The sequence below is a fragment of the Gopherus evgoodei genome, chromosome 4 (genome assembly GCF_007399415.2).
Source record: "Gopherus evgoodei ecotype Sinaloan lineage chromosome 4, rGopEvg1_v1.p, whole genome shotgun sequence".
NCBI lineage: Eukaryota > Metazoa > Chordata > Testudines > Testudinidae > Gopherus > Gopherus evgoodei.
Genome location: NC_044325.1, coordinates 66,783,838 through 66,804,884, shown reverse-complemented (window position 1 = coordinate 66,804,884; position 21,047 = coordinate 66,783,838). Strand labels below are relative to the sequence as shown.

Genomic DNA, 21,047 nt, shown 5'->3' with positions numbered 1-21,047 from the left:
AGGCTGCAGAAGTTAGTTTCAGTAGGATTGTTCTATTATGCATCTACCTGTTATGGACAGACAAGATGATGTAGATTTCATTATAGTGATGCCCCCCTTCACCTATTTCCACCTCTCTGTGCCTTCTCCTCACCTGATTTCCTTCTTAGATACTCTTTTTCTGCTCTCTCTCTCTCCAGTCAGCTGAATGCTGATACTTAGACTATAAATTCTACGGGGCAAGAATCATGATTTTGTTGTATGCTTTTACAGGCCCTAGTACAATCTTGCCTCAACTCTCATATATTACAGCAACACAAACAACTACCACTCACACTTTTCAGAAAATGGAGGCTGGTGACAAAAGCAACCGTTTCACATCTGTGGACAATACTGTAATGTCCAGCTGACAAAAAAAAAAGTTACGAATAACATATAGCACTTATAGTGCTTCACAGGTTCAAAGTGTTCTGTAAATATTAACTAATTCATCTTCACAAACACCCATGAAATAAGTGTGTGTCAGTGTTTTCTAGATCAGAAACTGAGGCATAGGGAGGTAAGGTGATTTGCCTAGAACTGGAAGCAGCAGGAAAAACTCCATTATTGACTTTTTCTCCTATGTGTAATCTATGCATCTGGCTTAATCTAGGCATCCAATAATCAATAGTCAGTGCCTGTAAATACTTGTATTTGTATGCAAATACTGCAGTATTAGACCATTTTTTCTGAATATTCATATCACTGATGATATGACAGTTTGATTCTCTATTTGTTCCCCTTTTATACTCCATACCCCCATTTCCCCTTTTTATACTTCATATCTTGAAATGCATGCATTTTATTTCTATTTGTATGCAAACTTCCATGTGATTGTTTCCTCTTTTAATAGCTTCATAAACTGTTTGCAACTAAATGTTTTTCCATTTGTATTTCTCCCTCCTTTCATAACCCCGAAATACTGTCACCCTGATACTAAATTACAAAAAGGCTTTTGTCCTTCATGAAATCTTCTCTGAATTTCAAGATTATTCATTAAAATTCTCAATTAAATTTTCTGGAGAGGGAAGACAGCTTGATATAGCCAGAAGATTGACCTTATTCCTCTAAAATCCAAGCCATATAAAATGACTATTGAACGCAGCAGCTGTATTGTTGGCAGAGGAGACATAACTAAAATTCTCATGGTGGTGATTTCCCTCCCTCCAATGCAATTCATTACATACTGATCCAATTATTCCACAAAAAGCCCTTTTCTTATATCATGCTCTCCTTTTCACTTCTGTTTGTTTCCCCCAACCAAAACTATGCCAGGAATAGAATGCTCACTGCTTTGCAAATATTTCATGTGAAAATGCCATTTACACCCACAGTCCACTCTTTTCTCTCTTCCTCTCCTCACCCCCCAAAACAGAAGGATTTGAAAGCTCTTGATTTCTGATACAATTTGTAGTTTTAAAAGCACAAATCAGAGAGGACATGCATTTTAATCTTAAGATTTTACAAGAACTACAAAGGTGCATTTTACACAGAATGAAAGGATGGATAAAAAAACCTCATAACTTATTCAGAAGTGAAAAATTTCTCAATGAGAGTTCCATATAAGCACGAGTGTGGTGTCATGACAAAAACAAAAACTGATTAGTGACCTACTATTGAGGATGGACGACAATATTAAACAAATCAGTGTGTTTTCCAGATATTATTTTTAACTTTCTACATTCTTTCAATATGCAAGTTATATCTAAACTGTAGCAGTGTAAAAGATCCTGCTATATCAATGAACGTCTTGTACATGGCTTCAAATAGGAGGGTTTGTGAGGCAAACAGCATCTCTTCTGTTCAGGCTTCAATTATGCGTTGGAGGGAAGGGAGCAGAATTATCTTGCCTCCTGCCCCCACCACTTGCTTAGCTAGAATTAGGACACAAAACCAAGCCGTGCTTTTTGGGCATGTGAAGTTTGGTCAAAACTAGCACAATCATTTTAAAACAGAATGAGGAGCGTAAAAATCTCAAACTAACTTTCACAAATGTTTGTATGATTTCTTTGTTTTCATATATAATCTGTGCTGAATCACTATGTGCCTGCCTTCAGTAATGGCCATTTCTGTCCTTTGGGTGCAAAATAAAACAAATCTTCAATGAACAATTTAAAAACAAACACATCAATAATGTACTCCATTAGATAGATAATTGTGTATCAGTGGGTGCTTTCCTGCCCCCACCGCCCAAACTTTGTACAGAAAAGGACAGATAGTATAAACTGCCAAATGAAGTTTAGTGTCCCATTAAAAATTAAACATGGCTTCCTTTGTTCTTAGAATCAAAGACTTTAAGGTCAGAAGGGACCATTATGATCATCTAAGTCTGACCTCCTGCACAATGCAGGCCACCTCTTTTAACTGTAGTGTTTTCATTATTGTCCGAACACAAGTCAAGTCACTATTAGGTGTTTCATGTGTACATTTTGGTGAGTTGTAAGACAATAGTAGAAACCAGAACACGAGGCAACATTTTCTAACAGTAAATTTTACTAACAACAGCTAGTTAATAGGATTCTAGCAGAGCTGCTTTACAAGTGTAGGACTATATTTTGGCACACGCTGTTTAGGGATGCCCACCAGTAGTTGCAAGTGCACAGGGGGGGAACATAATCTTCCCAACTCTGGCTCCCTCAAACTCAAAAAGAGACGACACCTCAAACACTCCGGTACAGCTGCAACTGAATGAGCAGGGGCTACCAATCAAATGACAAATTCCACATTTGTTAGTATATCTCACATAAGGACAAAGAACCCTATGCAGATATTCTAGCTCCTAGCAGGAATAGTCTTGCTTCAATTAGCCTCCATACAGATGATAGCTGCACATTAGCACAGCTTTTGGAGTGTGCTAGTACACAGGTTTGGGGAGTGGTAAAATCACAATGGCAAGAATATGGCCTATAATTAAGGCTGCGTGTCAGTCACAGAAGTCCCGGATTCCATGACTTGCCATGACTTCTGCAGCAGCTGGTGCTGGCTGCCCCCAGCATATCCCTACAGTTCCACGGTGGAGGGGCTCTGCGCGCCGCCCCTACAGCTCCCATTGGCCGTGGTTCCCAGCCACTGGGAGCTACGGGGCTAGCGCTTGTGGCGGGAGAAGTGTGTGGAGTTCCTTTGCCCGCCCAGGAGCTGTAGGGACATGCTGGTCAAAGCCAGGTAGGGAACCTGCCAGCCCCACCAACTGCTCCCCACCAACAGCAGGGGACCACGCCCCCCCCCCCCCCAGCACCAGCAGGGGTCCCAGGCTGTGTGCCACTGCCCACACCTCTCCAGTTCCAGCGGAGATCCTGGGCTGCATGCTGCAGCCCACCTCCCCCACATACCTGTGAGGGTCTTGGCCCACCACTCCCCGGCCAGTCCCCAACCCCCCGAGCTCTCACTGCCCCCCAGCCCACATTTTAGTTAGGAGCATATAGTAAAGGTCATGCACAGGTCACGGGACATGAATTTTTGTTTACTGCCTGTAACCTGTTGTCATAACTTTAGTCCCAGATTTGGACCTTAGCGTCCAAAATATGGGGGTTAGCATGAAAATCTCCAAGCTTAGTTACCAGCTTGGACCTGGTACTTGCTGCCACCACCCAAAAAATTAGAGTGTTTTGGGGCACTCTGGTCCCCCTGAAAAACCTTCCCTGGGGACCCCAAGACCCAAATCCCTTGAGTCTCACAACAAAGGGAAATAATCCTTTTTCCCTTCCCCCCTCCAGGTGCTCCTGGAGAGATACACAGACACAAGCTCTGTGAATCCAAACAGAGTGACTCCCCCTCTCCGTTTCCAGTCCTGGAAACAAAAGCACTTTCCTCTTCACCCAGAGGGAATGCAAAATCAGGCTAGCAAATCCAACACACACAGATCTCCCCCTGATTTCTTCCTCCCACCAATTCCCTGGTGAGTACAGACTCAATTTCCCTGAAATTTCCCAGAAAAGAAAACTCCAACAGGTCTAAAAAAGAAAGCTTTATATAAAAAGAAAGAAAATACATACAAATGGTCTCTCTGTATTAAGGTGACAAAATACAGGGTCAATTTCTTAAAAGAACATTGAATAAACAGCCTTATTCAAAAAGAATACAAATCAAAGCACTCCAGCACTTATATTCATGCAAATACCAAAGAAAAGAAACCATATAACTTACTATCTGATCTCTTTGTCCTTACACTTAGAAACAGAAGAGTAGAAAGCAGAAACTACTTCTCCAAAGCTCAGAGAAAACAGGCAGACAGACAACAAAGACCTCAGACACAAAATTCCCTCCACCCAAAGTTGAAAAAATCCGGTTTCCTGATTGGTCCTCTGGTCAGGTGCTTCAGGTGAAAGAGACATTAACCCTTAGCTATCTGTTTATGACACCTGTCCATGACTTTTACTAAAAATACCTGTGACTAAAACGTAGCCTTACTTATAATCACCAATAACCATTAAAAACATAACACTTAAATATTTCTAGTAGTTATCTTGTGTGGGCCAAGTTCATTCTCAGTATAATTCAAGGGAGGATGGAGTGTTCATTACTTAGAAATGTAATATTAAAGGTTAACAAATTCTTATATTCTGCATACTCCACCTTAAAAACAAAATTCTGAAGGCCACAAAAGTGTTGACCAAAAGAGAGAGATTACCATTCTATCTGGAAATATGTTGGGGTAACCACCAACTGAGAATCCACAAGGGCTTGTCTTTACTGCAGAGTTAACTTGGGCCCTTAACTGCATATTTCCCTAATCAGACTCCTATTCACATACAAAACCATGTCCACCCATGGGTGGTATTGCTTTACACCAGAGCCAGATGGTCCATCCTGAAGCACAGTATAAAGCAGCAGTGGGAAAACTACAGCCCGCGGGCCAGATCCAGCCTGTCAGGGCTTTGGATCCAGCCAGCTGGATTGCCAGCCCCATGGCTCAGAGGGGCTAAATGCCTGCCCCCGGCACCATGTCCCTGCAGCCTCTGGGGGAGGGGTGGGCAGAAGGCTCTGTGTGTTGCCCCCGCCGGCAGGGACCACGCCCCTCAGCTCCCGTTGGCTGGGAATGGGGAACTGTGGCCAATGGGAGCTTCAGGGGAGGTACCCGAAGGCGAGGGCAGTGCATGGAGACCTTTGCCCCCCCACTCCGCTGCCGGGGCCACAGGGACGCGGTCCTGGCTGCTTCCACGAGTGTTGTGGGACCAGGGCAGGCAGGGAGCCTGCCTTAGCCCCACATTGTGCTGTTGCCACCCTAGAGCCACTCAAGGCAAGCGGCACCGAGCTGGAGCCCACACCTCGAACACCTCTTGCACCCCACACCCCAATCCTCTGCCCTGAGCTCACTGCCGCACCTCTCTTGTGCCTCAACCCCCTGCCCTGAGCCCCCTAGCCCCCTGCCTCACTCCACATCCCCTCACTCCACACCCCCTCCTACACCCCAATCCCCTGCCCATAGCCCCCTCCTGCGCCCCAACCCTCTGGTCCAGCCCTGCATTCAAGGCCCTGCATGCAATTTCCCCACCCAGATGTGGCTCTTGGGCCAAACAGTTTGTCCACTGCTGGGCTAAAGCCTTCATGCTGCTAATTCCTGGGCTGGTAATACACCCGCTTTGCGACAAGGATGCTAGCTAAAGCACACAAGTGCTGGGAGTCCTCCAGTGCCTTCCCGTGATTCTCCATGTGTGCTCAGAAACACACATACGTTCTCACTATTCAGTGGGAAAGAATCAGAGCAGCTCAGCTTAGTGCAGCACAAAGGACTCCCCAAAGACCTAGCACTCCACATGAGTAGAGTGCAGCATGTAGAGGCAGTAACTAGAGTGTGGCTTGGCACTGCTGCCGCTCAAACTCAAGACAGGCTCAGATCCTGGGTGCTCAGATCAGGTGCCTATTACCCAAGTTGACTCTACAGTGAAGGCATACCTCAAGTGAGCTATGGACTACCAGCAGGTGCCTTCTGTAAAATCCTCACTGGTTCACGGGGAGAGAGGGAGGGAAAGAGTTGGGTAGGGAGTAGAGGGGGACAGAAGAAAGGACAGGAACAAAATGGAACTCCTTTTTCATGACGATAACAACATGAGTCTTTCAGCGGCCTAAGGGAGGTGAGGGGGGGAAGGAGATTGCATCATTTTCCTTCATGTGAAGGAATCTGTTTCAGAAAAAAGGCACTTTGCTTCTAAGAAACCAGAGGTAAGCACTGGCCCTTGTAGTCCAACTACTTTTATATCCTTGCTATTTCTCAGATGCTAAAAGAATAGCCTCTTATCAGACTATACTCCCTCCCCCCCCCACACACACACACTATACATTATAATAGACTGGCCATATCTCAGGAACTTTGACAGTAATATTGGTCTTTTAGATAGGAATATACCTTCTGAGTTACAAAAGAATATCATCCGTTTGAAAAAGATCCTTAAACCTACAATATCATCCAATTATTTGTAAATTATACAGTAGAACCTCAGAGTTACGAACAGACCAGTCAACCACACACCTCATTTGGAATTCGAAGTACACAATCAGGCAGCAGCAGAGACAAAAGAAAATGAAGAAAAAAAAAAAAAAAAAAGCAAATACAGTACTGTGTTAAACTACTAAAAAAATTAAGGGAAAGCAGCATTTTTCTTCTGCATAGTAAAGTTTCAAAGCTGTATTAAATCAATCAATGTTCAGTTGTAAACTTCTGAAAAAGCCACCGTGACATTTTGTTCAGAATTAGGAACAACCTCCATTCCCAAAGGGTTCGTAACTCTGAGATTCTACTGTAGTAGTATCATATTAAATTTGTGCTTTGTCAATTTCCTCTCCTCCACTTCACTCAAAGGCAGCCAAGGACTTATTACAATAGTACCTTGGACGCCCCAAACAAAATTAGGGCCCTACTGTGGTAGATTCCATACAAGTACACAGTAAGGGAACATTCCTATCCACATAACTAAGACAGAAAGGATGCGGAAAACATATCCCCATTATACAGACAGAGAACTGAGACCCAGTGACTGGATTTGTTCAAAGTCCCACAGGAAGTCCAGAGACAAGAACTGAACCTGCACCTTAACCACAAGGCCGCTATTCCTCTCTAGATCAGTGGTTCCCAAACTGGCGTTCGTGAACCCCTGGGGGTTCACAAAATGTTATGGGGGTTCTTGGGAAAAAATTGCCTAATGGCGGACAGCTGTCCCTAGGGACCCCGGGCAGCATGGGGCCAGCAGCCTGGAGCCCCTGGACTTCCAAGAGCTAAACAGATCAAAGCAAGCATATCTATCACACTGAGAAGATTTAAACTTGAAGACTTCTTATAAGAAATGGAAAGGGAGGTGGATATTTTTTGCTGTTTTTAAAATTAAATAGGCAGCTAGTATTGTTTTTAAAATTATTAAGAACAACAACTTTAAGCTTAGTTGTAACGTGAGTTGTTTGCCTGGACTGCTCAAGACCTGAATGCTTGAGTAGGAGGAACTCTGAGTTGGCTTCTTAAATACCTTCATGCTGTTACACATCCAATACTCCTTGATGAAACAAAGGAGCTGTCATGGTATAAACCCCCACTCTGAACCTTAGCGTCCAAAAGATGGGGGACCAGCATGAATTCCTCTAAGCTCAATTACCAGCTCAGTACTTGTAGCGCTGCCACCAACCAGGAATTCCAGTGCCTGGTACACTCTGGTCCCCCCAAAACCTTGCCCGGGAACCCCAAGACCCAGACCCTCTGGATCTTAACACAAGGAAAGTAAACCCTTTCCCTCACCATTGCCTCTCCCAGACTTCCCCTCCCTGGGTTACCCTGGAAGATCACTGTGATTCAAACTCCTTGAATCTTAAAACAGAGAGAAAAATTCACCTTCCCCCCTCCTTCTCTCTCCCCCTCCCAGACTCTCCCTGAGAGAGAAAGTAATCCTAACACCGAGAGAAAATTAACCTTTCTCCCTACCAATTCCCTGGTGGATCCAGACCCAGTCCCCTGGGGTCTCACCAGAATAAAAAAAACAATTAGGTTCTTAAACAAGAAAAGCTTTTAATTAAAGAAAGAAAAAACAGTAAAAATGATCCTTGTAAATTTAAGGTGGAATATGTTTCAGGGTCTTTCAGCTATAGACACTGGGAACACCCTCCCAGCCTAAGTATACAAGTACCAAAGTAAAATCCTTTCAGCAAAATACAAATTTGATCTCCTTCCAGCCAAATACACATTTGCAAATAAAGAAAACAAACATAAGCCTAACTCACCTTATCTACCTAGTACTCATTATTCTGGACATATAAGAGACTGTATCAAAGAGATTGGAGAGAAACCTGGTTGCACGTCTGGTCCCTCTGAGCCCCCCGAGTGAACAACAACCAAAAATTAACAGCACACACAAAAACTTCCCTCCCTCAAGATTTGAAAGTATCCTGTCCCCTGACTGGTCCTCTGGTCAGGTGACAGCCAGGCTCACTGAACTTGTTAACCCTTTACAGGCAAAAGAGACATGAAGTACTCCTGTTCCATTAACCCTTAACTGTCTGTTTATGACAGGAGCCTTGTCTTCTAACAGGCTTATTCAAAGTGATACAAACTACAAAAGTGAGACTTTAGTAGAGTGTTGCCGTTTTCATAATGTAATAAAAATACTGTAATGACAAATGGTAATTATTAATAAATAGTATGTAATAAGCATGTCATAAAACAAATTTTATATTTCCAAGATCACTGCTTTTATAATTTATACTGAGGTAAAGGAAAAAATCCCTGTAAATATTCATTTTTAGAAGAGGGTTCTTGAGACGTGACATTTTAATGAAAGTGGTTCATAGGATGTTAAAGTTTGGGAACCACTGCTCTAGATCATCCTTCCTCTCTGATGCTAGTCATCCAAACAACTTCCTTTTAACAAAAAAAATATTGGTTTTGCTCTACGACCCTGCAAGCTTTTTAAGTCGGGAATATAGATTTTATCAGGTCACAGTAAGCTCCTCATTTTTAAAATGGTTTAAAATATTCACCCTCAAATATCTGTTCAAATATTTCTCTACTTGCAATGACTAACCCAGAGAATTACATTTATTGGCGAGATATTGTAAATATATCTTTCTACTTTCAAACACGGTAAAAGATGTAAGACACAAAAGTTTTAGAAGAAAATACAAGAAAGAAATACCACCCAGGAAACTCAAAACTTGTCTTGCCTGATAACAAACAAGTTACTCAATTCCTTTACACATTAGGATTTTCAGGAGCAGCACTCCATCTCTGACTTCTCCAGGAATATTGATAAGGTAATGATACCCCCAAATCTGCCTTTTGTCTTTAAATAACCTCCAATTTAGGCATGTACAATATCCCTTTGTAAAGGTATGGGACTCACTGCTGCGGCGCTTCCTGTTGGTCGTCCTGGGAATTAGTTCTTTGACCCAGAAGCACCCTCTGCAGGCCGGTGTCTCGCAGCTGCTTGGCCCCCACGTCCCTCCCTGGACTCAGGTGCCCCGTTATCCCCTCACTCTTAGGGTCTCCCCTCCCCAGGGAACCCCCACCCTCTATCCCCACCTCACCTCAGTCATAGGCTACTGCCGGTCACCAACTAGCCCCCGCTCCCTGGGGCACACTGCAGTATAAGCTACTCATCACAGGCAAGGTTGGGTTTGGACCTGCTGCCTTCCTCTGCCTCCCAGTACCTCTACGGGCCTTGCACCAGACCCTGCAGGCTAGGCAGTTGCCAGCCTGGAGCTCCCCTGCTTCTCTGTCTCTCCCCAGCCCTGCTTCAGTTCCAGTACCCTTTCTGCAGGCAGTGAGGCCCTGCTCTCTCCCAGCCTAGAGAGAGACTCCTCTTGGGCCTCTGGCTCAGCTGTGGCCTGATTGGGGCGTAGCCCAGCTGCGGCTGCTCTGCCAATCAGCCCAGCTTTTCCCGTGCCCCAGCCCTCGCCCAGGGCTGTTTTAAGCCCTTCAGGGCAGGAGCGGGGTAACCACCCTGCTACATCTTGCTTCCAACTTATTCCTCTTACTTGTCTTTCTACGAAGTTGGCTCTATTCTCCTCTGATGGTTATGGATAATTGGACAGTAAGCCAGACAAAAAAAATTTAAATCTTGTTCTCTTGACAGAAAAACACATTGCTCCATATCCCTCAGCACAGTTAATAATGGTGTCTTGATCATCAATTTTGGATATAACAATGACTACAGTAACCTGACTTTCATTAACAGATTCCCAGTTGGGATCCTACTTGGTCTTTGCCCATAGGCAGCCTCTGTCTCAGGATCTAGAGCTTCCCAATTCCCAGGAATACCTAAGAGAAACTGCTTCTTATCCCCTTGCACATCTACAACATGTCTTTAGTATAATCCTGTTGTTTCTTTAAACCAAAAAAAAAAATGGCCTGGCATATGACCAAGCTGGATGTCACTTTCTGCAGTCTGTGCATAAATAGGCTTTTACAGAAGTTACCCAACTGTTAAGTGTTTTCCCTGCCCTCACTGAGCTATGATGCATGTGAGGAAACATTCATTATTCCTCATTGCTAGAGCTTTAAATGAAAGCCATGAGACTTAAGCACCGTTCTCTCTACTAGCATAGACATCCATTACAATTTAAATACCACTGTTAAAAAGGTGTCTTGTAAACAAATATTTAAAATTTAGGTCTGAAAGTACTCATTGCTAAACAATAAAAATTAAGCAGCAAGCCTGAACTTGCTTGTGTAAAGTATCGGACAAAGAGGGACTACAAGCATTTGTCCATAATACTTGTCAGACTCCGTTACAAAGACATCAGAACGTAAACAGTAAGTTATTACTACATAAGGTTGCATGTGTTTTCATTAGAAAATGGAAGGTACAGTACATGATTTGTTCCTATTAAGTGACAACCCTAATCATTACACAGTTACCAATGATGGCTGAATTTTTGGTGTTATCCACCACAGAAGAGCCTAAAAACCTCATCCCCTCCTTGTTTGGAATGGAATGCAAGGATGGGAGTTTTCTGAGAACACCTTTTACCTCTCTTTAGAGAGTTCTCTATCAGTTAGCTTATTTCCTCTCTTACTCCAATAGTCAAGCCTGAATGCAACGCACAACCTGGTTATTCAAGTTGCATGCTTGGGAGGTTTACAGAGGTTGACAAAGAATGGGCAGTAGCTGTTCCAGCTGTTACTTCCCCCTATGCTGGAAGGGGCTTTGGCTGTTGGATCCACATAGTCATGAATCATCATCCTTGGACTATTCCCAAATAATTCCTTCACATGGGAATGCAGGGAGACCTTGTGGAACTGTGCTTCTCTACCCAGGGGTGCCAAGCCTCTATGTAGGCTCCTCCCACATGCAATCACACTAAGTCTGCAGCTATCAAGGCTTACTGAGCCCAAAGAGAAGAGAGAAACATGGTCTGCCCCAGGTGAGCAATATCAGAATAGGCATAGAAGGAGAAGGAATGTGGTATTGGTTAGAAACGGGGTTCTCAAACTTTTTCCACAGTATAACCACATCTCAAAAGACATCTCCCACTTACAACTGCACAATATCCCTGTGGCAGCTACAGCAATTGTTTATATGGCAGTGTAAGATGAGGAAAGTATGCATGTATTTTAGCTGTTTTTAATCACATTTTTTGAAAAAGAAAAATAGGTTTCCCTTTATTTTTCATTTCTGGTCCTCCTCTCCCCCTGTTCATGCTTCCATACCTTTAGAGTATGTCTACACATTTGTGGGAGCAAGATACTGAGCCCAGCCCCCAGATTTAAGAGCCTGACCTCCAACCTTAGTTGCAACATCAAAGCAGTATTTACACAGCTATTTTTAGCATACCAGGGCAAGCCCCACTGAGCCTGTGGCCATAGGGGTGGGGAGGCTCACTCTCAGATAGACTATTGACAGACTCTTCTCTGGACATGCTGCCCAGAGACCTCGTCCTTTTCTCCAGATACCCTCCAGCATAATGGACATAGGAACGTCTCCTTTCCTGCTCCCCACTGGTGGCTCATCTCAGAGGATAGCTCTTGGGTCTTCTCCTCCTCTTACACAGGAACAGTCCCTAGAAATAGTAGTCACCATGGCTCCTGCTTTTCCAAGCATTCTGACTCTTTTTTGCAACGTCTAAGGCAGCAACAAGAATTGAACCTGTGCCTTAACCATCTGTAAAAGTAGCTGGAAACCTTCAACTCAAACCGAAATCAGTGGTGGCTGCAGACACTCAGCACCTCAAAAAATCACGCCTCAAACTGGCCACTCGAAAACTGAAGCAACCAAAATTGCAGACCATTTTTGTTTGTTAAGCCATCTGTAAAGGTAACACAGTATTGATATACCGCAAAAGACTTTTGTGAAGCTTATTTTTTGTAAAGCACTTTGATATCCTCCTAAAGGAGGAGCGAGCTACAGAGTTCAAAATATTGCTATCAAATCCACAAGTGATGCCCAATTACTGATGAAATCATAGTTTAGTCTTTCCCCATTGTGACAGGTTTGGTCACAGAGACCCCCTTGGGATTGTTACCTGATGTGCTGAAACTACCTCTGAGCCTGTTTTTCCTGTTAGCTTAGGACTCAGGACTAGCTAGGACACTAGTCTGCTGCAACACAGACCCAGGTCTGGTCCACGTCCACAAAGTTGCAAACTTTAACCAAAAACTGCTCAGCAAGTCACCTATGTCCAGCACCCAGACACCCAGTTCCCAATGGGATCCCAACCCCAATAAATCTGTTTTACTCTGTATAAAGCTTATATGGGGTAAACTCAAACTGTCCACCTTCTATAACACTGATAGAGAGAGATGAACAGCTATTTGCTCCCCCAGGTATTAATCACTTACTCTGGGTTAATTAATAAACAAAAGTGATTTTATTAAGTATAAAAAGTAGGATTTAAGTGGTTTCAAGTAATAACTGACAGAATAAAGTAAGTCACCAAGCAAAATAAAGCAAAAACATGCAAGTTTAAGCCTAATACATTTAAGAAACTGAATACAGGTAAATCTCGCCCTCAGAGATGTTCCAACAAGCTTCTTTCACAGACTAGACTCTGTCTTAATCTGGGCCCAATCCTTTCACCTGGTACAATCCTGGTTAGTTCCAGCTCAGGTGGTAACAAATGCAAGTCAGGAAAGGAACCCAGCTGAGAGTGTTTTTCAAATAACAAGTTTACACTTTCTAGCAACTGTCATCCAAGGTTTTTATAGCACTTGACATACCCTTAATTAGATAATGCTTATGTATACACTTGGAGTGTGTGTGTGTGGGTGGGGATTCCTAGCTTGAGGAGACACCCAAGATAGCTTTCATCGAGCTAGCACAGGGGTGGGCAAACTTTCTGGCCTGAAGGCCACATCAGGGTATGAAAATTGTATGGCTGGCCATGAATGCTCATGAAATTCAGGGTAGGAGTGCAGGAGGGGGTGAGGGCTCCGGCTGGGGGTGCAGGCTCTGGGGTGGGGCCAGAAATGAGGAGTTCAGGGTGAGGAAGAGGGCTCCAGGCTGAGGCAGGGGGTTAGGGCATGAGGGAGGGCTCTGGCTGAGGGTGCAGACTCTGGGATGGGGCAGGGCTGGCTCTAGGCACCAATGTTCCAAGCATCTGCTTGGGGCGGCCCTTTTCAAGGGGAGGCATTCACTCTGGCTTGTTTTTTTTTTTTTTTTTTTGCTTCAGCGGTGGCACTCTGTCCCATTCCTTTTTTTTTTTTCTTGCTTGGGGCAGCAAAAAACCTGGAGCTGGGCCTGCACTGGGATGAGGGCTTTGGGGTGCAGGAGAGTGCTCCAAGCTGGGACAAAGAGGTTCGGAAGGTGGGAGGGGGATTAGGACTGGGGCAGGGAGCTGGTGTGTGTGGGGGGGGTTTCCAGCTGGGGGTGCGGGCTCTGGGGTGGGGCTGGAGATGAAGGATTTGGGGTGCAGAAGGGTGCTCTGGGCCAGGACAGAGGGCCTCAGAGGGCAGGAGGGGCATTGGGATCAGGCAGGCTGTTGGAGTATGGCAGGGGGTGAGGGCTTTGCCTGGGGGTGCAGGCTTTGGGATGGGGCCAGGGATAAGAGGTTTGGGGTACAAGACGAGTCTACGGACTGGGATCAAGGGGTTCGGTGAGTGGGGGGGGGAGATCAGGGCTGGAGCAAGCAATTGGGTTGCAGTGGGGCAGGCTCTCAGCAGTGCATATCTCAAGCAATTCCTGGAAGCATGTCCCCACTCTGGCTCCTACACAGAGGCGCAGCCAGGCAGTTCTGCGCGCACTGCCCTGTCCGCAGGCACTGCCCCCTTAGCTCCTATTGGCTGGGAGGAACAGAGGCGGCACCTGAGACAGGGCAGTGCACAGAGCCGCGTACTACATAGGAACCGGAGGGGGGATCATGCCGGCTGCTTCCTGGGAGCCGCGCAGAGTGGGGCAAGCCCCTGATCCCACTCCTTGGTGTGAGCTGAGGGCTGTAGTTTGACCAACCTTGTGCTAGCGTGCTAAAAATAGTAAGCAAGTTACTCACACCTTTTTGTCAACTGTTTAAAATGGGCCACTCTCATTCCCACTACAAAAGTGATTTTTCCTCCCTTGGTATCCCACTGTTAATTGAATTGTCTCATTAGACTGACCTCCCACTTAGTAAGGCAACTCATCTTTTCATGTGCTGTGTATTTATACCTGCTACTGTATTTTCCACTGCATGCATCTGATGAAGTGGGTTCTAGCTCACGAAAGCTTATGCGCAAATAGTTAGTCTCTAAGCTGCCACAAGGACTCTTTGTTGTTTTTGCTGATACAGACTAACACGGTTACCACTCTGACACCTTAAAATAGACTGTAGCTGTGGCAGCACAAGCAGCAAGAGGGGTTAGTCACCTTAAATCCATACCTAGCATCTCTGATGGGAATGCACTTGGGGCAGCTAGCCCCTCCCACAGCTCACGCTACTGCAGCTGCATTCTAATTTTAGCACACTAGCTCCATGAAAGCTAGCATGAGTATGTCTCCACACGCTAGAAATCACACACTCCAGATGGAAGTGTAGACACACCTTAAGTCTCTCAAAACCACCTTTGAAGAAAGTAAAGGATACAGGGATAATATAATAATACTATGAAGTGTAGCCATCTCTGGAGCACAACACAGCAATTGTTTAATACTACAGAACCTGAAATGAATACCGCATACAAGGGTAACAGCAGGAGAAATTTACAGAGGTAGATTATAAATGGAAAGAGTTGGAATTTGGCCTAGATACAGGGACGTATACCCCTACACTTATCATTGCCATTGGATCTCTATAATGACTAGATGCTGTTAGGAACTTGTTTTGACACCTCATCTGGAAGACAAGAAGGGACACCGCTTTTTTAGAGACAGTATTCTCAGGAAAGATGCCTGAAAGTAGAGTATTTTCATCGTTCAGCTAATAAAACAAGCCCCTGAGATAACAGTTGGCACAACAAGACTTCACTGTAAGGAAATACAGTGACTGCAGGCAAACTTATAAAAGAAAGCTTTACTGTATGGCAGTGTTATTTAATTCCTTTAGTAGCTGATAATATCACTAAAATAAGGAAGCTGCTACGAAACCAAATCTGTATGTACTCAGTGATACAGTATTAATTTAAAACATGGAATTAAATACAAAGAACTTCATTCAACAATATTAGGGGTCTGAAACTCACAAAAGTAAGCACGTTTCTCCAGCACCTGTTTATGAACTATATATTACATGTGCTACAAACATCCTAAAACCATTGGGGAAATTAGTGACAGAAATTCACTCACTGTCCCAAGTCCCTCAGAGCACCAACCCATCTTTAAACCCATTCATTTTGCATTTCCTTGCTGCTGAATACAGTGTTGTTCTTTTAAAAGCCAGGCATTCCACTGGTTTGCAAGTGACATAACAGGTACATGGAGCAGCACCCAAAATCCAGAGCCATCTTTAGGCATATGCAGCATACGCCGCCGCGCAGGGCACCATGAAATTGGGGGCACCAAATTGCCCCCAATTTCCTGGTGCCCTAGGCAGCTGCGTGCTGCATATGTGGCAGCATCAGCTCCGGTGACCAGTCCTATGCCTCGGCCCGTGGAAGGGGGGCTGCATAGGGCACCCAAATGGTTAGGGATGGCCCTGCCAATATCTATTTAACCCTGAGTATCAGGTACATTCAGTGACTACACAAGGGCACTTTATGGTACATTTTAAACTCTCCTTTATTTGTAATATTGTTTTAGAAAAATGAAGAGTACTTTATTGCCCTAGCCAATTCTGAATTCATGTGGCAAACTTTCACCAGTGGAGATAAAGAGGACATAGTGGGTTGTATTTATCAATGCTTATGCAAAAGCATCCTAGATGTAAAGCCAACTACACTGATAACAGTTCTAAGCAAGAAAATGTTTCTTATTGTATTGTTATAAAGATGAGAGGAAACAGAAGTCAGTGTTCACAGCAAGGCACACAGAAAAGAAACTCCTTCCTGCCCAGTATAATTGTTGGAGAGGTCAATTTTAAGGGGAAAAAACAACAACATTAACAAATGAGACATCTCTCATCAAATTTTAACTTTTAAAGTAGAAACAAAGGTCGCTTAAAATTCATTTTAGAGAAAAGGGCAGATGTAGAAGACCTTTTGCTTGTATTGCCTCCACACTTCCTCAGCTGCCAAAATGCCCTACTTTGATTACAGATCTTCAGTAGAAACCTTTGACTGGGCTTTCTCCTCTTTAGGAGCAGAATGGTAGCTGCCTTCAACACCCAGCCTCTCAGGAGAAAGAGTAAGGGGACTCTTAATGGCTTAATTTCCCTATCTGTGGGAAGGCATGTTGAACTGACTCCATCTCCCATTCCATTTGCAAGTAAGGGCAAAGTTTCAATGAGTCCACAGACAGTTCCTAATATAATTAGGATTGGGAGTCTAATATGAGAATACATTAAGAGCACTACATTACAGCAGCTGTGCCAAGGGTCAGATCTGGGGACTATAACCTAGACAACACCCCAGCAGTTCTAAATTCCTTCATATTTAAATCTTTCCCCTAACAATAATTAAAGTGTGGCTCTATTCTGAATAGTGATGTTGTAAAAGGGCATCCTGGATGCTTTGTTTGCTGTCTGTCTATCTATATCAAGTGCTTAATTCAAACAGAAAAAGATTAAGAGTCAGATTCTCTGGTGCATTTCTGCCCATCAACACTGCTCTGATAGAGCAAACACCCTGGAAAATAGTGGCATGCGGTCAGCTGACCCAGCTCTTGCTCCAACTCACCACTTAACCCCAAATAAGGGCATAGAGAGTACACTTATAAAGTTTAAGGACGATACCGGGGGGATTGCAGGTGCTTTGGAAGATAGGATTAATATTAAAAATGATCTGGACAAACTGGAGAAATGGTCTGAAGTTAATAGGATGAAATTCAATAAGGGCAAATGTAAAGTACTCCACTTAGGAAGGAACCTTCAGTTGCACACATACAAAATGGTAAATGACTGCCTAGGAAGGAGTACTGCAGAAAGGGATCAGGGGCTCAGAGTGAATCACAAACTAAATATGAGTCAAGAGTGTAACACTGGCAAAAAAAGCAAACATCATTTTGGGATGTATTAGCAGGAGAGTTGTAAGCAAGACACAAGAAGTAATTCTTCCACTTTACTCAGGCCTCACCTGGAATAGTGTGTACAGTTCTGGGTGCCACATTTCAGGAAAGATGTGGACAAATTGGAGAAAGTCCAGAGAAGAGCAACAAAAATTATTAAAGGCCTAGAAAACAAGACCTATGAGGAAATATTGAAAAAATTGGGTTTGTTTAGTCTGAAGACCAGAAGACTAAGAGGGGACATAACAGTTTTCAGGGACATAACAGTTTTCAAGCACATAAAAAGGTTGTTACAATGAGGAGGAAGATACATTGTTCTCCTTAACTTTTGAGGAAATAAACAATGGGCTTAAATTGCAGCAAGGACAGTTTGGTTGGACATTATGAAAAATTTCCTAGCTGTCAAGGTGGTTAACTACTGCAATAAATTGCCTAAGGAGGTTGTGCAATGGTCTAGATCAGGGGTTCTCAACCCATATCTTTCTGAGCCCCAGCGCCCCGCCCCTAAAAATTTCATGGCACGGGGGGGGAGGGGAAGACGACCTTAGGACTCATGGTTTCAGCCAAAGGGGAAGGTAGGCCTCAGAGCTCCAGACTTCAGCCACCAGGTGGGAGGTGACGGGGCTGTGGGGAGGAACTGAGAGCTTCAGTCCCGCAGGGTGCTGGGGTGGAGGGGAGCTCAGGGCTCCAGCCTCACAGGGTGTCAGGGCTGTGGGGGAGCTAAGGTTTCTGCCCTGCAGGACGCTGGGACTCTGGGCTTTAGATTCACAAGGGAACCAGGGCTCTGGCCTTCAGCCCCATGGCTATGCTCCCAGCTTCTGACCCGCCGAGATGCCAGGGCTCAGGGCTTCAGCCCCACATTTCAGGCTTCAGCACCATGGGGGGTGCCAGGCTCGGAATTTTAGCCCCAGTTGGAGGGGTGGGGGTCACTGGGGGTCAGGGCACCCTGCAGCTCCACTCCTGGTTTCAGTGCCAGGACTTGGGGTGCCAGGCTTCAGCCTGTGGCCCCCTGAAAGCAGCTCACAGCCAACCCCTGGTTGAGAACCATTGGTCTAGATAATACTTAGTCCTACCATGAGTGCAGGGGACTGGACTAGATGACATCTCAAGGTCCCTTCCAGTCCTATGATTCTATGATTGTAGCAAGTGGATAGGGAGAATGTTAGAGGCATGGCACTCTGGCTATCTTTAGCTGTATTACAGTTCTTTGGGGACTAATGCAAGCTGACAAAGATTGGCACAATCGTCACGGTGCTCCAATTTGGGTTAGAGCTGCAGCCAGCACAGGGCCACCCAGAGAATCAAGGAGCTGTAACGAAATATCCAATAGCCTCCTCCCACCCTGTTGTGCTAGGTTTCTCCTTGGCAGATCCATAATTTTTTATAACTGCCACCTGGCAAATTCAGCATAGACTCAGAGTAAAGCTAGGTACTGTGCACATCATCACCAATAGAATAGGTTCTGCAGGGCTAATTTGGTCCTCAGTGACACCTGTGTGACTCCATTGTCTTCAACTGACCTGCACAGGTATAATGATTGGAATTTACTAAACAATTCTACTGATGGACAAGATCAAATAGATACAGCAACCTCTTAGATGTGTTGGCTCTTCAAGTCTATCAGTAGCAAAGAGCAGTAAAAACATGTTTTAATCACTACTGTGCGCAGATAGCACTGAATGCACGTCTGGGGAAAGCAGGGGCTGTTGTCCCATAATTACTTGTCATTTTACAAGAACCTCTGGGTTACTGAAAAAAAGAAAGTGAACCGTATCATTTTTTGTTTTTTTTAATACACATACTCCTATGACCTTTGTATTTAACCAAACAAATCTTGGACTATCAAACTAGGAAAAGTGCTGGTTGGTATAACAGATCTCTGATTCTCTAATTAAAAGCTCAGAGTTAATCTGGTATTGTTCAGAACAATGTGGTGTTAACATTGAAGTTTAATGCTGCCGTTTAAAATGTCACTTCAATGCTGATCATTTCAGTAGAAACATCGAGCTACTCTGATTCTGTGGACTAAGTTTGGGATTGTGTTCAGCACTTATATAGAGTACCATCATTTTCTCCCTCCAGAATTTGACCCCAATTATTTTTCATTGCTTTAACTGGAGTCCCTTGGGCTTCTTGTCTTTTCAGATCATGAGCACTTATCAGAAAGCTGATGACACAGTCAAAGTGATGTCTATCAACTAGTACAAAGAGTACTCCAGTACTTTTTATTTTAAATTAACGACTGTGATGTTACCACAGTGGGGATACAGTACTGCTATATCATCAACAGGATAAGAAAAAGATGATCCTAGGAAAAATAAATCAAATACTAGAATCTCAAACTTGGTTACTGAGGGTTTATATCCTCCTCACCTTCTCACCAAACACAATAATAAAGGACAAAAAACGACACACATGGAGAATTGAAACATTACTCACCACTTCCTGAGATGCATATTTAGGATCCTCAGGATCAACTGACCAATAGCAGAAATCAAAGCCAAAAGCCACAATCTTCTCTGTTGTGTCCCATGGGCCCTCAAGCCTATTGTCTACCTGAGTGGGGGGTGAGAGGGGAAGAGATAGAAAGAGCACTTGAATTTGAGGATTACCAAAGAGCATCATTTTAAAAGTCTGTCCAGGATATACTTTTCCCCTTCTCACAACACAAATATTCATGGCTCCAAGTTCATCCTGTTTTCATTTTCTTGCACAAAAATCAAAGAAAAAATATGGATGAATCCATCACAAAGCTGCAAGGGTAAAACTTTCACTGAGCAGTTCATTCACCACTTCTCTCCTGCTTCAATAAAAGTACAGTGCACTTAACAGTTTTCCATCCAATGATCTCCAAGCATTTTACAAGCATTACTGAGTTAATCCACAGCATCCATTTTAGGTGAGAAAGCATTATCCCTGTTTTACAAATGGAGAAACTGAATCCTAGAGGTTAAATGGCTATGTTTATGGTAGAGCCAGAAATATGAACCACACCTCCCAACTCCAAGTATTACTTTTAACCACAAATCTATCTACTCTCCTTCTGTACCTTGTTGTATTAACAGTTTATCAGTTCTCCTTCCTCCGTGTGTTATGGATTACAAAGTGCCATAGCAAATCCTGAGTTTTGATTAACCAGTAATCATGACCAAACCCTCCAGACATAGCATAGGTTGGAGCTACTTCTTTTCCTTACTCAAATATTTCACTTAGGATATATGTCTTCACTAAAAATATAGCTTGGGTGACTGGCACTCAGGTCTGAGCACCTAAGTTGGCCTAGCCCATGTGTCGGTAGCCACACTGCAAAGCCATACCTGAATTACTACAACCTCACTAGTGCTGCACTCATCTGTATGTGTCATTAGGATTTGTAGGGACATATCCCATGGCTCTACTATTCTTTCACATTAAGTTGTAGAAGAACCTGTCTGTCCCTTCCAGGCACACATGGGGAATTCTGGGAAGGCACTGGACGACTATCAGCTCCTGAGTGGTTTATCTTAGAGTTCTCACTACAAAGTTTTAATCCATACCCAGAGACAT

The 21,047-nt window shown here is 44.1% G+C and overlaps 1 protein-coding gene across 1 annotated transcript in view; it reads right to left on the bottom strand.

Annotated features, from left to right (window-relative positions):
* Positions 1-21,047, bottom strand: part of STARD9 (StAR related lipid transfer domain containing 9) — a 175,421-nt gene that overhangs the window by 131,753 nt on the left and 22,621 nt on the right. Inside the window, 1 exon segment of the mRNA XM_030559592.1 lies at positions 19,941-20,057. Coding sequence (XP_030415452.1) covers positions 19,941-20,057 — 117 coding nt within the window.